This window comes from Osmia bicornis, chromosome 4 (genome assembly GCF_907164935.1).
Source record: "Osmia bicornis bicornis chromosome 4, iOsmBic2.1, whole genome shotgun sequence".
NCBI lineage: Eukaryota > Metazoa > Arthropoda > Insecta > Hymenoptera > Megachilidae > Osmia > Osmia bicornis.
This window is the reverse complement of record NC_060219.1, coordinates 9,387,851-9,405,830: the sequence shown is the minus strand read 5'-3', so window position 1 is coordinate 9,405,830 and position 17,980 is coordinate 9,387,851. Positions and strand designations below refer to the sequence as shown.

At 41.0% G+C, this 17,980-nt stretch overlaps 1 protein-coding gene across 2 annotated transcripts in view; it reads left to right on the top strand.

Annotated features, from left to right (window-relative positions):
• LOC114874744 (protein O-mannosyl-transferase TMTC1-like) overlaps positions 1-17,980 on the top strand; it is a 147,899-nt gene that overhangs the window by 92,347 nt on the left and 37,572 nt on the right. For both annotated transcript variants that reach the window (XM_029184325.2, XM_029184324.2), the window contains exon 7: positions 13,052-13,241. In XM_029184325.2, coding sequence (XP_029040158.2) covers positions 13,052-13,241 — 190 coding nt within the window. The remainder of the gene's footprint in view (positions 1-13,051; positions 13,242-17,980) is intronic.

Sequence of the window (17,980 nt, the reverse complement as noted above, 5' to 3'; positions counted from 1 at the left end):
ACGGTAATGCTGTTAGACCATTTCTGTCGTGTCCCCAGGGGTATATGCGAACACGAAATGTCCCGACCACTGAAAATTCCAACGTTGCCTGAGATAAAGCGTTTCAGACAAAGGTAGCATGACGGCACCGCTGAGTGCACGTAATTAGTTATATCCGGCGGGCCTAGGCGGTGCCGCACTCTGACGAGTCCCCCGCGGTAGTAAATTTTATACTTCGCGACGGGACAAAGGAACGAAGATGATATCAAACAGTTTTTGCGACTTTAACGGGGGTCGTGCGACATCAAAGAATTAGCGACTCGTCTCGTTATTGGGGATGGGGCGGGGGGTGTCTTCTCGCGACGCGCGACTCTCTTTTACCGGCAGAAATCTTATTTTTGACATCGCCCCCGTGAATGAGATATCAAACGCTTTGCCAACCTGTTTGTGCGTCACTGCGATAGCTTTCCTTTCCATCCTTTCTTTATCTTCCTTTTGAATCCGACAATTTTCTACTTGAAAAAAAAAAAAAAAATAGTCCTGATCAAATGTAGCATCGTACTTTGATCTTGAATTCTGTTAGAAAAGATTGCACGTACAAAAGGTACTCCGGGTCTGGAAATTAGCACGATGTTCCATTGGAAGGTAATTTTAAAGAAAGAGAATAGAAATCGACACGATGAAAGAGAAGAGGAAGAAAATAAAGTAGTTGACTGGTAGAAAGAAACAAGTGTTGGCTGCAGAGTATCCAATTAGCCGGTACTCGAGGTAGGACAGTAGACGGTAGAACGTTGAAGATCGCCCGCGGGCATCTTGGCCTACAACTTTGTCTCGATTCTGCAGCTTCGTACGTGGCCACTCGACTCGTCCGAGTCGCGTTTTCACCAGGCGTTACGGTTTCTAGTGCGCGATAGTACTACTTAAACTCGCTTGGTTTGCCTTCAACGAGCATCGTTGGGCTTCTACTTAGTCCGTCGCGTTTCTTCCCCCGTTTCGCTCGATCTTCTTCATTCAAGGCTACGAAACGAGCGGAAAACCGTCTGATGTATGCCTGGGCTCCCACGAGTGTTTAGAACGACACCCGTCAATTGAAACCCTTTGCGTGTGTTTTCTCTAGTATGTAGAACGGCGAGCACGCAAGGTGACGTAGAGAAAGGAAGCCCCATCGGTTGCTCGACAGCCTTAATGCTTGACAGTTACTACTTACACGCTGCAGCCGAGCTGTACAGTGGTACGAATCAACGTCTGTCGCGAGGGGCATCGTTCGAAACGCTTACGAGTTACGTGCCTCCGGCGTGCACTGACACGGATCACGGGTATCGTAACGAAGGGAAATACGAACGTTTTCTTTGGCGAGGATGTTCGTGGTTAGGGTTGATACTGCACGTTTTTCGCCAGATATTAAAGTTCGCCAAGCTGCGGTGCGCGTAGGTAGAATGTAATATCGTGTCGTAAAGTCGAGGCGAAACGATTCTGGGTAATATAAGTGGTGAATTATTCGCATGGAAAGGGAATTTCGTGTGAGGTGAAAAGGGATTCTAGATCTCTGTATGGGATAAAAGCGTGCTGCGAATACGAGGCAACTGCAACTTAAACGATACTTAATGCTTATTTTTTGTTGGACGTAAACGATAGCCACCTATATAAATAAGAATAAGCAGGATGAAGATATAAGATGGGACACGAGAATGAAATATAAAATAATAACAAAGGAATGGAATAGAAATTGATAGTGATATTCTTTTATTAAAATTAACATCGTATCTTAAATTTCTCGTATTCCCAGCAAAGCATTATCTTAATTATCCCTTGAAAGCTGTTCCTAAAGCTCGTCCTATTGCACCACTCGGCTATCCTATAAACCGTCACAAGGGTCGCCGTTAGCACGCGTTTCACTGTTGGCTACCCAGCTACGGGAATGTAACTCTCTCATTGAAACGAGCCAGTGTAAATCCTTCAGGACCCTCGACGCATACCGTAGCCGCGTCTAGAGGAACGATCTCAGTTTACCTTGGTGCGTAACACCATAAGTGTATTCACGTATCGTCGAGCGGCGTACTCAATTACGAGTTTCAGCCACTGACGGAGACGGTTTCAAGTGCAACGTTGAAGGGGTCGCATTTCCCTGATGAGACGTCACAGAACGATAATGGCTTGGCTTTTCAGTCTTAACGACGCTCGAGGACAATGTATCATCGTTGACGGGGAACGGGATAAATCTAACGCCTTGTGGGATTTCTTGCTCGCCCGGCAATACTGGTGCTCCCGGCTCCCATTACCATTTTCGATTTACGACCAATGTCACCGATATTTCACCAGAAATACCGTGTAATACAAAATTCGCACAGAATGCCAGCGAAGAGTATTAGTATTCTGGATGTGTACGACGACTCGTGTGGTACGATGTGTCAAGGATATTAGCAAAACACCAAGAAAATTAATAATGACATAGATCTAAGAACTCCATAGATTCCATAGATTTGGATTTGATTTCGTTATCGATAAATTTCTACAATTTTAAGCGACAAACCGATATCTACCTTAGATAAGACATTCAAAAGTAAGTCGATCCTCTTGCTCGCCTTGTCTACGGGTACCATGACTGGAACAGGATCATCCGGATCACGTGGATACCGCAGGTGTCGTCGTTAACAACCCCGGACAACGAATTCCTTACAAAGCGGTCTCATACCGAACCCGAATATTTGGTTGCATCGTCTTGCATTCATTACATCACGACACCAGACACGGTACGCTACGAGCAGTGAGCAAAGTAAAGGGATGGCATCGGAAGTGAATCACGTTTCCTGAATGTCCTGTGACTCTTGTACGACGATATCGTTGATTTCGAGCAGACCTTCTCTAACCGCTGCGAGCACAGTGAGATAATATCACCTTCAGTTGAAATCGAATAACGCGATACTTCGTCTACGATCAATCAATCCTCCGCATTTCTGAGAGTGTTCTGAAGTCCTGGGGAAGTCGAGTAAATTACTACGAAACTAAGACCATAGCTACCGCCTTAGCAATCCGGCTAGATTGTTGAGTCGAGATTGCACGCCACAAATCATCTGCGTAGAGAAAACCACCCACTAATCCTCTCGCTTCCTACCCTCTTTCACTTTGTATTCCTCCAGCCAGCTTTCTATTTCTGACACCTTCTCTAACGCCTCGAAGGAATGGGATTTCGCAAGATGATTGTTGCAATAAGTGTATCTCAATAATAATTTTCGGAATCTCTTTAATCGAACAGTTCGTTAATTGATATAGTGACGTAGTACGAGATGGATAAACCAATTCGTTCGCAACTAATCGACCAAGCTACTCTGCTAAATTTCCAAATACAATTTCGGAAATATTATCGAAGCCGGATATACACTATTCGAGCCGTATTGGATAGCCGATAGTGTATCGAGTGCATTCAATGGCCATCGGTAAATATAACGCGGATGATCCTCTCGCATCTATTGTGCCATGTAAATCGCTTATCATCCTTTCGAACGTTTAATTGGCAAAAGGCAAGCGTTCCAATTAAACGTTGCTTTAAAGTCTCCCAAGTGAACATTCATAATTGTTTCCTATCATAGAAGACATAGCACTTTACGTAAAATATTATATTAACGAAGACGTCTAATTTTCGAGTGCAGATGATTAAAATTATCTACTCAGTCATTTTAGGGTTCCTCGTTTTTTCTATCATTCACAATAAATGAAACATAGTCGATCCTTTTATAAAAAGATCTAATTGTTCTCGGAATTAAATTGACACCCAACAAAGAAAAATACGAGACGTTTCCGGTTGTCGCGAGGGTGGAATGGATCGTTTTTCAACATTTGTTCCAAGGATCTTGAGTCTAAGCAAGGCAGACGTTTATCGTCCCTCGGCTCGCCAGTAATTATTCTTCTCTTAGCGTCCCGGAGGAGACTCGATGCTCGCGTGCACGTTCAATTAAAAGCGACGGGAGGGAGGGTCAAATTAATACGAACGCGGTCATTAACGACGAACGAAGCAAACTCTCTGCTCTCGAAGTGCAAAAGGGGTTGATGGCAGGCATGTTGCGCGATACAGAGAAAATAAGAAGGGGTGGCTGGCAGGGTGGTTCGACGTCGAGTTGCAAGCAACACCTCGGTACGCCACTCTTGGCTTCGATCCATTTCTCTTTTCACCTCTACGACAGAATAGTTCGTTAAAGGGGAACGATGATGTTGATCCCGCTGGCTATCGTTTGGGAACACGAATGTTACTAATAATTTCTGGCACATGAAACCAGATCGACGTACAAATAATTAGAGAAAATCATTTTCCTTATACAAATTTTTAATAGTACAACATTGCTACAATATTCCTTGCGTATTCGATAAGAATTCCTTTTAGCACCCCCTTCCAAATGACTAAAAAATTACCAGGCAAACTTCTCATAAGTTGTAAGTCAGAAAAACATTAATGTGGAGGCGCGGAAATTTTATTTTTGAGAAAAAGTTTTTCTTTTTGATTCTGCAGAATGAAGACGCGAGATGATATTGGTTAGTAGAGTTCTGATTGAGAACTATCCACATAAATTACGACGGTAAACTAGCAGAGTAAGATGGTGGCAATTTTTCATGAACCAAGAATTTCCGCGCCACGTGACTTACCCACGTGACCCTATTATGCATGAGAAGTTTGCCTGATGATTTTAAAGTCAATTGAAAGGGGGTGCTAAAAGGAACTTCACCCGCGTATTCTAATAATTTTTCAATCGAGTGTCCTCGTTTCTTGAATGCAAACCAACATTCAGCTCTTCCGTCGATGTCAAACCAGCAGTTTTCCTTTCAGTAGACGTTTTAAGTCTCTTCAGGAAGTCGACGGTAGCGTAAGCAGGCAAAACCATTCGTAGAAATAATACTGTTCTACCGAATTCGTGACGTCGATAACATTTACCGAGTACAATCTTCTTTCGTGTCGTATTTCCCTAATGCATCGAGCTCGATTGCTTTTCAACCTTGCGACTCGTTCGATCATATTGATCGGTACCAAGAGAATATCGGCGATGTTCGATAATGGTTTCGTGCCGAGACAAAGACGCTTTCGTGGCTGTACAGAGGGATCGGTATCGACAGAACGAGTCAAAGGATCGACGACGAGAGGCGGCCAACGGGGCCGCGTATACGTTTGATTCCGTGCACCGGTGCAATACATCTCTGCTCGGTTTACCGGTAGCCCGACGAGACGGAAGTGTATCGTGGCCGGCGAAGCGGGCACATCCGGTCTACAAGATTAATTGCCAATAAACCTGCATTACAGGGACCTCTTCCCGTCGCGTCACTCTTCTCGTGACCCCGTCTCGTTTCCCGCCCACCTACTTCCTACCACCCTTACACAACAACCTTTTGCCAGTTTTCAATTTAGTTACATATATCTTAACTCCTTCCAAACAGTCCTCCTGTCTTTTTCACAATTCGAAGCATTGCTCAAAGTGTCCGTGAACTGTGCGAATCTGATAGTTCTTTGAGCAACGAAGCATGTAATTAAATTTAATGAACGTTTGGCTACAGACTGATCTAAATCAGTGGAAATCAATCAGTCCCTTCTGACTAATCGTATCGGATAATTGTAGGTTCGTCGATGATCTTTCTCATTGATTATAATAGTCTTACAGTGATATATCAAATGAACGTGTTAAATCTGGAGAATTTGTAAGAAATCCTCCAGTTACAAAGCAATCTATTTTAAAAATCCCTTTAAAGACAGAGGACTAGGTAGGAGATAAGATCAGTTTCTTAACGGTTCCAGGAAAATCTCGTAAAAGAAATGCCCCGTTATAAGAGACACTTTGTAACTGCGCTTAGCTTCTTTGTTCATCTATTTCCATTCATCCGCGAAGCGAGATCATCCGGTCGAGCTTTGGAGCGCATATAAAGATAAAAATCCCTCTCTCCTTTCGGAAATTTTTCACGATACTCCTTCGCGCGAGGCCGCGCCATCTCCGTGGTATCGCGAATAAAAGTATTTCGCCTTTACTTTCTCGCGCTACCTTCCTTTTTCTTTTTCGGCGAGAATTTCATTAACCTTTTTCCATCTAAACGAACGAAACGCGTTTGAATCCGCTCGAGCTACTTGCACGAGTCGTCTCGTCATCGTTGAAACGGACGGAACAAAGAGGAAGAAAAGAAAAAAAAAAACAAGAGGAATAGATTGTATCGAAACACGTACGTGACTAATTTCTCACTGAAAAATGACTATCGTTCGCGTGTCCGCCGGCCGGCAACACAATATATTATGCGCGGGATTAATCTTACTTCCAAATCGTCTAACGGCTCCTTAGAAACACCTTGAACGAATCGATCTCGACACTATCACGCGCCTCCGACGATTTCAGGGAAATTGCTTTCGTACGAATTCAAAAGCTCGCTTTTCGACGACGATCAAAGCTTTTAGACGCGAACGACGGAACAGCGGCCGGGACGATGACTGGAAGTTTATTGCGTCAATTAGCTCTTTAGCCGCGGGCTCTTTTCGGAGTTTCCTGTTCGAAAACGCCAGTTAACTCCATCTATCATTTATAATCGTCGTAGGATATAATAATAATAATAATAACACTAAGATGTGACGATTAAGCGGATAGAACTGGCGTCTCCGATTCAAAGTGGCGAAACAGGGACTCGGAAGATCCTGGAATTTAAATCTAGTATACCGTTCGAAATTAAATTCCCTTCTTATACGCTATCATAGTGCATAAAATTTCAGGAAATCCTGGATAGCATATTGCGAGGAAATCGTTGCACCGAACGAGCTGATATTCGTATTCCAAGCAGAAGTTCTCCACGATTCTCAAGAATATTATTCTCTACCTTCGCTAAAACTAATATTTCCCAACGATTCGTCTGTTATCCGTGATGCTTTACTATAATCCGTTAAACGTTGAACAAATCCTTCCGGGAATATATAAAAGGTACGAAATGGTACAACTGTTTGAATACTAATATCCCGGGTGATAAAGTCTCGTAACATACCGATATGTGTCTCGGTTGGATGACAGAGCTCATCGTTCAAATTTCGCGATCGTAAATGTCGAAATATACGTTCGTAATACGCGTACGTGTCCCGTTCGACGATTTGTATTCGAATTTCAAAGGAATCCGCAATATAAAGCTACCTGTTAGAACCTCACTATAGCTCCATGGATCGTACTCTTATTCCCTGAACGGCAATCGACTTTAACTGCCATAAAGATAGAGAACGAAACGTAGCTAAGTTCTTTAAAAAAAAAAGAATAAAAAAAGATGAAATGTCACACACAGGAAGCGTACAACGCGGCTGATGGGTAAATATCAGTCCAGGTTGTCCAGGGTGTTCTTTTGTTTTGCGTGAACGCGAAGTTTGCATGCTGTATCGGCCATTGTGCGCCCGAATGGCAAAAGTTTCGCAAGCTTTTAGTAACCCTGTCTTTACGTATAATGGTCCAGCTAAAGTGGATTAACAATTTCTCGTTGGACCGGCCAGTTACCGAACCAATTTCAACGCATCACGGAAACTATGGAACTTTCATTTTATTGCTTCGGCCGAATTTTTAATAAATTCACTTCATTCAGAAACTTTCTATTCCTCATCGTTCCTTGGAAAGTGTAAGAAATGAACGAATAATAGATTTCTATAAAATGATTTGATATTCTAATACGTTTATACATACATGTTTTCATTGAATGCTGACTTTAAGGGTCGTTAGAGAATTTAATTCTTTCGCAGTCACGCGAAAGAAATACTTTATCAAATGAAATCTTCACCGGTGGCGCAATTCAAGTGCCGGGTAAATTAAATTCTAGAGACACGTGTCGCGTACCTTCTATTTATTCTTCTTTTTTTTCTCATCCTCCGTTTTACGTTCGCTAGCAGACGTTGAAATATTTGTTGGAAAATGCAAATCGTACCCGGCTAGGTATTGCAGGAATTTAAATTATAACTTCATTTCATCCGGGGAGGTGTAAATTTTCTGCTAGCTTTTAATTTTACGAAATAAATGGAATATTTTAATATAGAAATATGACGAAGATAGCATGTTTCGTTGTCGATGAAAATATTTTTTTCCCCCCTGTTTAGTTTCGATGATATCGATTTACCCACCTTGTTCAAAGGTCAACCGTGCTAACTTTCCCAACTTTTCCCCGCACCCTCGTCAAAGTTAAGACATCCATGCTCGATAAATCAATTTCTCCTGGCGGATTCCCTAACGATACGTTTGCACCGTCCCGTCGTCTGTTCACTATTTTTCGCGCGTTTGATTCATAGGACGCGCGAAACGAGTGCAACAATATGCATCCGTTCCAAATAACGAGTAAAAGCCTATAAATCCCCGGGTATTCGTCGTGCGTTCGCGGCAATATCCGGTTGGTTTGTACACGTATTCGCAAAAATCGCGGTCCGTTCCCCTATATACGTCAGACTGGAATTGTAAAATTGTCCACCCCTCGGTGGAATAACGTTCAGCGAGCTCTTTCACGTAACAGTACGTGCCGTGAGCGGTTGATGTATGCGTCGAATTATTATTTTGACGTTTCGGGTCAGCTTTTCTTCCTAGATCTCGAGTGTACGCTTCTTAAGCCGGCCACAGCCATTAATCATGTCAGCAAAATAAAAGTGTACCGGGTGCCGAGAAAAATGATACGACAGAAAAATGAACGTCAACCGTTGAATGGAATATATTATTGTTATTGTTTCTTGCGGTTCTTCTGCCTGATTCCACGTTTTTTAAAATTTGTTTCTTTTCTTTTTAAGGAACATCAATCAGCATTAATTAACTCATTAGACGCTACTGTTGCGTTTATGAAACATCTTATTTGCAATTTTTTTTTTCACAATTTATATTATTCTGACTTTTAATATTATGGTTGTGAAAGGAAATTTCAAAAATGTACGAATAATTTTGTTTTTAATTAAAAATTCTTTTATGTCTCTGATATGTGCAGCAGGGAAATTTTAGAAAAGGAAAATGTACAATACGAAGGAATGTTCATAAATATATGAAATTTCTATGAAACTATTCATTTCATTTTCAATAAACGTGTATTATGAAATATGTAGTTCGCATGACTAACTTTCTGATGCTGTAATAATCTTGAAGCTGGTTAAATTGTTGAATTAATTTAAGAGATGCAAGTACCATCGATCGATCAAGCTATTTCGTTAATTTATTTTTCATTTTCTTACACAAGGACAGAGCAGAACGTATAATGAAATTCTGAAACGCGAAACGTGCCAGAATACTTTCGAAGTGTAGACACAAGGATTTTGGGGAACGGGTAACGCAGCTCTGGAGCGTTTCCATGTTGGAAGCCTTTAAATATTAATCTTTGCCGGAAGAAAATAATCCGGCGGTATTTTCCCCGGCTGCATGCGATGTTTGCGTCGAAAATTCTTTAACCAGTGTAAACAGTCGTGTTCCTTCTAAATCCTTGCTCGCGTTGTTGCTCTATACGTAACCTGTTTCCGTGCCATTGTTGGTAATATATAGCATTGCGGTTTAGTATGAGCTGAGAAATGAAATATTTCAAAAACGACCGCATTGTTAAAGCATTACAACCGAACTGGAGTAAAATATAAGTTGCTCTTAAAACGAATATCATACAAATAACAGAAATATTCCGCTCTTAATTTATGAAGAAACATCCTACAATTTAGTACAAAATCAAATACTCATTTTACAAATAATTTTTTCATATACAGTGAGAGGCAAAAGTGAATAGACACTGTTCAAAATAGAATACCTCGGTTAAAATTCGACTAAATAACTTAAAATTTCCGAAATTTTAATTACTTATAACTTTTAAATGCCTTGACTGATCTCGACGAAATTTCCAGCGTACACATAACTTATCTGAATCTACGAAAGACATATTTTAAATTTTCATTATAGACTTACATAAAGAAGTTGAAAAATTACCATTCACTATTTTTTTTCACGATTTCAAACGATGAAAATACATATTTTAGTGAATTAATTTTTATAGCTTCTCAAAAAAGCTTAAGTTATTTAGTCCAATTTTAACCGAGGTGTTCTTTTTTGAGCAGTGTCTACTCACTTTTGCCTCTCACTGTATGACAGTCTGCAATTGAGATACGTATTTCATAAACTCGATTAATAAATTACATTTATCGATTCCATCTCGTCTTCGACAGAAAACGTCTGTACCAAGAGACGTTCGAAAGTTAATTTTAACAACGTCCATCTAACTTTATCCTTCGCCGAAGCTAACAAAATCCAGTTGAACGTCTCGAATTTGACAGTTTTATATTCCGACCAGGAATAATCGAACGTAACACCGTTCGATAAATCACGTATCGGTTCTGCTCGGTGTTGAAGTTTCAATGGTGTCTAAGAGGATGAAGCGTATCACTGTATCGTTGAATCTTGAAACAAGGGGATTCAGCGGAGGGATTAACTGGAATATGGAACACTGGAAATCAAGGGGCTTCGTGTCGGGAAATCCAGTCACGAAAGGGCAAACACAAGACACATTGTACCCGGGGATGCTCGGATCAGTTTACCATGACGGAAGCTGAGTCGGAAGGTCATCTTTACTCAGTGAGAAGTGGAGTATACCGCAATGCAGTTCGGGATTACCACGTACCTATCCCATCTACCTTATCCCATATCCTTCGCCCTCTGAACCCGTCACCTTCTCTATGCACATAATGGCACTGCTGCGTACAGTCGTTTCTGTTCGGCAACTCGTTCCGAGCGTGGTCTCGGACTTTCAACCGCGACCAACGCGATGATCAGCATCTTCAGAGAAAAACCTATGACGCTCCGGGGACGAACTTGTCTCCCATGGAGTGTCATGGTTTTTTAAATGACGCATAGGAAAATTTGATGGTACCGATACGAAGGAAAGATTGGACGTCGATGGACACATTTTCAGCTTATTAAGAGAAGCGACGAAGCGGTGATTCAGCTTTGGGGCCGGGATTATAAATTATGCGACAACATCGCTGAGAATAAATTACCCTCTTGTCTCTGTGCGTGTGAACGCAGCTCGAACCGTAATCACAAGGAATTATCGTAGTTAAGTGTACTCGTAACGGCATAACGCGTTTAATTAAGTCTGGCATTGTGCTTGCGATGCAAAAATGATGAGCGGTAGGTAGCGTGCGTTTCTGTGCCACGACTATTTCCCTTTCAATGAAAAGCAACGCGAAGCACTCGGCTGTAGGGTGTTAATAATCCAGAGTAAGGCTCTTTTAAAACAAATCCGGCGACGCTCTATTGTTGAACCAACGGTAGGCAGTATGTGATGAAAACGAGGAATGTTTCGCATTGCTCTTTACGTACGCTAGGAGGTAAAACTAGAAGTGAAACAATGCCACTTTGCGCTTGTTATATTTATATTTTTCAGTTGTCCCGTCGTCGTCTCACTTTCTCTCTCTCTCTCTCTCTCTCCCTCTTTCATTCTGTCCGTCGGTTCTTCATTAACGCAGATAATTATGTTCCTCAGAATTTTGATGTAGTCAGTCATAAAGCCAAATGAAATGCGCACATTACTTGATTTATTATACGAAATTGTTACGAGAGGAACACACGCGAAGCTCGTTATTTAAAAGGAAGCACGTTAAATGAAGAAATGTTTAACTACCCGGCCTCATTTGGAAACAGTGTGTCGAATTTTTTCAAATTACAATAATTGTTTCACGGTGGAAACATGGTCTTAATTAATATTTCAGGTTAATTAATCGAAAGCAAAGCTTCGTGTTGAACGTCTACGTTTTTCATTTAAATTTGCAATAGAGGTTACTTTATTTGCGTTTGTACCATCATTCGTACGTCGCCGTATACAATTTCTAGAAGCTCTGAAACACCACGCACGCCACATACCGGCGCCAACGACAATTAAGAAGGATCATACGGCAGCAGGATTAACACTCACTGGGGAACGATGTGAATATTTAATAGCGGGTTATGCCGGTCTTGCTGTGTGCCTCTCCGCTTATGCGGCAAACAATGGAGCTGCCGAGTAAGCCGCTCGTAGGCGCGACGATACACGGGGCCATCCTCCTCGAAGATGGCTGAGATGCTTGCCATAGAACGGCCAGGCATTATATCGGTGATTATATCGGTAGATGCTGATAGCAGGAAAATGGAAGCCCCACGTCAGCATTGGAGGGTGCCTCTTCAGCCGGCGTCGTTCGACCTCTTCACCATCATCCCCTCTGCTCGAACAATACCAGCCGCGTGAACACGCCGTTCCCGCTCGAAGTATCGTCGACCAATTTTCGCGGGAAAAATAAGAGAGAAAAAATGACAAGGAGAACGTGATGGCGTCTAGAAAAAGGGAAGAAAGAAAGGGACTTTAATTGACTCTAAGATTCAATTTTGTTTTTTAGAAAATCTAAATCTAGAGTGCTTTTAGGAAACGAAATATGTAGTATAAATTTCGAGTGATCAAAGTGCTGATAATAATTGATTTAAAATATCGTTTGAAATCAATTATGGTAATCGAGATATAATATGTTTGACACGGAATCCTCATCGAAAACAACTCGTTCAGTTGATTAAACGAAGTACGAAGTGTTCATTTGCGACGACTTGCACGTTTAGTATATCATTTCACTTATTAATGTAATGCTTCAATTTGGTGTAATTAATAGACCGTGCGTAACGTTGAGAAATTACTTGGCGTTTTCTGTAATTGACGTAGCCCGTAATTTAACGTCAACTGTCTGATCGCATAAAACATGCATTATTTTCGTGATCACATTGATCGAAAAAAAAAAACACAAGGTGAAATTTGTTATTTAACAAGCCTCGACGCATCTGGATTTGACACGTTCGACCGAGCACTTCTGTGACACATGATTGACGCTTTTGGATGGTAATAAGCTTTACGTGCCAGGGGCATAGCATCGACAAGCACGCTGGTAAAATGCGATTATTTCGCAAAAATTGCGCAACGTAAATTTTTCTTATACAAGATATTCTTATCTCACGAAGCATTTTTACAAATTCCATAATACCAGAAATTTTTAGGTATTCTTATTTACACAGTCCACCCTCCACATCACCCATCGCTAATAAGCGTTTCAATTTTTCTTTTGTTCCAGATTATTGACGTTCTGTTACCTTGCGGCTTTGAATTGCTGGTTGCTGCTTTGTCCAGCGACGTTGTCACACGACTGGCAAATGGGATCCGTTCCTCTGGTCGCCTCTTTGGCCGACACCAGAAATTTGGCCACCTGTCTGTTCTTCGGTGGCTGTCTAATTCTCACGTACAAAGCCTTCACGGATTTCGAGGTGAGTTTTCACACGAATGACAAACGAAATTTCTCGTTCGCGAAAGGTTTATGCAAATTGCACGGCTGGCCATTATCGCGTGGCCGGTAAAAACGGCTGGCACCAGCAAAAAGTTGGATCGCTGTGTCGTGGACGTGTATCCATAAATTACCGGTTTTATCCAAAAAGAACGCGTTCCCGTGTCACGTACCCGCCTACCAAACGTTAACTTTTAATTACAACGACAGGAAATTGCAGACGGAACGAGACGGATATGCGTGTTGCGTAATATGAAAACAATCCTTGCAACAACTTATTGCGAAATTTATTCATTCTTTTCAAACTCTAATATATTAAAAAAGCTGTACAAAAAAGAAAAATGAAATAACCGAATAAATTATCATCGAGGAGAAGTCATTCCGTGGCTAAACGTTTCGGGCCACGAATGCGGGGAGTAACGAACCGCAAAGTTCCGTGTTGCTTCTGATCCCCGCGGGCGTAGCGAACTGCTTCTGATGAAGTTGTACCAACCTGGAAAGCCATAAAGAAAGTTTCGCGACGCGAGTCAAGCGACGGCAGAGGGATGGCAACCCTCGGACCTTCCTGTTTTTCGGGTCATCCGTCAGGGACGCGGCTGAGCGTTTACCGTAATGTCCTCTTTAAGGTTGAACGTGTGCGAACCGGTGGCCACTTTTCTCGAAGGAGGCCATATCTGTGGTTTTAACGTCGTCTCACCCCTTTGCTCACCGTTAGCCAACCCTTCTTGCCGTCGAAAGAGAGTGGTGGCCGCGGTGCACGTTGATGGAACCGGCAGCGAACGGATATCTTCTTTGAGAACGAGGCCGTTCTAGTCCGCTTTCCCGTCGTAATCTTTGCGCCTAACATCCGATTTGAGGAACGTTTCAGTAATAACGCCCCTCGGCATTGTTCTCGATGCTGTATTGTCCGTATTCAGCGCACATCTTTGACACACTTTCGCGCTAAGAAGAAAGAACCTGGAGAACCGTCGGTGGGTTAAACGGTACGGCAGAATGGACGAATATTCTTTGAGGGTTGATCGAAAAATCGATGAAAGTTTTAGAGTTTGTTGCGCCACTTATAGTAAGGTGTCTGGGTAAACGTCACGTTTCGTTCTATGTGAATTCAACTTTCCAAGTTGTATTATTTCCAAAGTTCAAGGCGGTATTTGTGAGAAATGGAATGGACGCAAGTTGGTTCGCTTAGGTACTCGTGTGTAATCTTGCTGCAATATAGTGAAACGTGAACAGTTTTATCGTTAAACGTGGTTCGTGTTTGCTGAACACATCGAATTCACGAAATTATTAATCAGATTTGAAATTAGTGAAAAATAGGTATTTCAATTTTCGTTTGTGAGGTAAAATGAAAAGTGCATCGCGTCAAATAGCATCATCTACTAAAAAGACGTTTGTTTATATTTTCCACTAAACTAATACGTTTATTGGTTTATAGCGATTCTGTACGGAGATATGCAAATATGCCAGGCAGTCATTTTCCCGTTCGTCCAATGGAACTCATAGAAACAGGAAATGCATACAGTCACCAGTCACAAAACTGCTGATCCGAAATTGATTCGCGCCAAACATGTCTTTGAACAACAATCAGCCTCGCATTTGCTCATTTCCTGCCCCGTAATCGTTTCATCGCCTGTTCTTTTTCTTTCGAGCTTATTTATTCGCTCTGCTTCTGATAATCGAGGGTGATTTAGTGGGAAGATACTTTTTTAAAAATTGTTCGGAGCAACAAATAATATAATTGTTTCTATATCCTGGGAAAAGTAATAACTTTCATTGGACAGAAATACAAGAAATATGTAATTCATATCACAGATAAAAATGTACAGATGCATTTCATCAAATTAAAGATAATTTTTATTAACGAGATACATTTATATTTACAGTACAGTATTTATAACACAGGAAGGTATTAATTTCACTGTCGTGGCTAGAAACGTTATGATACATTATTTAATTAACGAATGAAAAATGTTGAATGATTACAAGGGAATATATGTTTTCGTGTTTACACGTCAGTTGAATTAACAAGAAACTAACAAGATTACAAGACAATGTCTATCTTTATAATAGACATACCTCTTAATTGAATAATTTATAATATTATAAGATTAAGTATTAAAAATATCAAATAACACGATTATTTAAGTATTTAGCTGATAAGTAAATTCGCAAATCTTATTAAAAATTAACAAATTCAATAATCTTTTACGATAATTTTACATAATTTTGTGATAGGAAGGTTGCAAATTTAATTGCAAACTGGATATTTATCTTATGCTGCTACAGGAATATTTTTGATTGCATTCTTTTTATACGATTCACGAATTTCTTCGTACGACTTCCTTGGCAATAATAATTTGTTTATGATGGAAGGTTTCATGTTGTTCACAGCTACAACTTTAACAGGTCCCTTTAGACCCCATTTCACCACATAGACATCCAAATTAGTCGCATCTGACTCCTGAATAAAAAAAGAAAAGAACAATCCATTACGTATCACCAATGGAAAAACTCTATATACAAAATTTTTTAATTCCATATTAAAATGAAAATTAGGGAAATCAGTTCCTTGAAACTTACCTTAGAAGTCTCCTTAATGATCTCAACATTGGACGTTTTTGTATCAGAGTCATCTGAAACAGTCTTTTCAATTCTCCAGGATCGTATAATCCATAGAAGGGACCTAATCATCCTGTGCACCGTTTCAGTCCAGCTATCATTTTCCAAAGATTTGTTAGATCCCGACTTAAGAGACTCCCAAGATTCAGGCCATTCATTTTTATTCACACCCTTTCTGAGTGGTTTCGCAAAGTTCCTCGAAGCTGGATGTAGTTTATCCACGATTCCAGTGTTCCAATCCTCGTCGCTGAGTTCATCGCTGACCAACTTCTGACCCTCTTCCCTGGAAATTTGCTTTTCAGATTTCTGAGCCATTGGAACATTAAAAATGCTAGTTTCTTTTACAGATACTGGCTTTGCGAGCGGTTTAGGCGCCCACGTTTTAATCTGATCGTTTCTAATTATCTCTTCGTTCTTTGAAGGCGCCTTTATTCCCTGTTTCTCGAGTTCTACGTCCCCTTTACTGTTCCAGTTTATAGAAGGTTGCTTTTTGAGTAGTTTAGGTGGCCACTTCTTAACTTGATCGTTTCTAATTATCTCTTCGTCCTTCGAAGACCCCTTTGTTTCCTGTTTTTCGATTTCTATGTCCTCTTTGTTGTTCCAGTTTAAAGAAGGTTGCTTTGTCAGAGGTATAGGTGCCCAATTCTTAACTTTGTCGTCCTTAACTATATCCTCACTCTTTGAAGACTCTTTCGTTTCCTCTTTTTCAATTTCTATGTCTTTCTTATCGCTCATCATTCCTGACTGCTGCTTTTTGAGAGGTATTGGTGCCCAATTGTCAAGTTTCCCGTTTCTAATTGTTCCTTCGATTCTTGGAGATTCAAATTCATTAGTATGCGTTGCTCCAACTGCTTCGTTCAAATATCGTACAATTGAATCCTCATTCGGGACTGGAGGGCGTGCTTTACCAGTTGTTTTGGTATTCAAAGCAGCCGGAGAGCTGATAATTGAAGGCACTTCCTGTTTGTTGTCTTCGATTAATTGCTTCCCCGCGGATATTCGCAAATTGCTCGCCGCCATTTCATTTGCGTTCAATTTTGTTTCGCGCGAATCCCCGGGCACGTTCAACTTGTTCCACGACGATTTATCATTCTCCTCCAAACTTTTGACACCTAAAACGGGCGACCAAGGTTCGTTTTTCCATGGTTTTAACGTGTGCGATGCCAACGATGACTGTTCCTCCTCTGCGCTGACATTATTACCCTCGGCGGATTTAACATCCCCTCGAGACGCCTTCTTCGTATCCCAAAGACGTTTAATCGATTCACTTTCATTCGGAGAAACTTCCTTCTCGTCTTTTTGTTGCTTCCAAACGTGCGTGTCAGATTCTTCGGGTCTGAGTCCGTCCTTAATTACTCGAATATCATCTCCCTTAGGTAATTTAGGAACGCTGTCCTTCGTTGAAGAAGCTGATTTTAACTCGACGTTGCTCACTTTCGAGGTAGGAGACACTTCTTCTTCTACCTTGTCCTCTCTTCCCTTTTTCTCAGATGACAAATTACTAATCACTTTGGAATTACTCTGTTTAGACAGATGATCTTCAGCTACGTTTTGCTCGCTTGTTTTCTCGACCTGCGATTCTTCTTTAGCTACTTGATTAATTACAACTGATGACGCACCGTGCCTCTTAGAGGCGTTGTCATTACGTTCTATTGATTTAGTTACTTGTCTCTCCTTGGAAGTTGGTAATTTTTTATCTGTAATCATCCATTCCTTTGAAGAGGCTATTTTTGAACCTTGTTTTATCGTTTCACTGGATTTTGAAGTAATCTCTTCTTCTGATTTGCTACTTACATCTTGCGCAGATGAAAGCTGTTTCCACATGTTCATCTTCCTCGAATCTTTATCCTGATTTTTAATCAGATCGACTTTATTATCAGCTTTGTTAACACTTAATTCGGTAGTACCTTGTTTCCAGTTACCTTTCTCGTTTAAACCATGCGTTATTTCCTTAGGTTCTTCCGCTTTCTTCTTGGAAGAAACTTGCCCAGTTTCATTCGTCCCAGTTTCCATGGTCTTTTCAGCGTTCTTTCCATTTTGATCCTCGAGAATCTTGTAATTCTCATCTTTCTCGTGTGCAACTTTTTCAGTCTCTCGTGTTTCTTC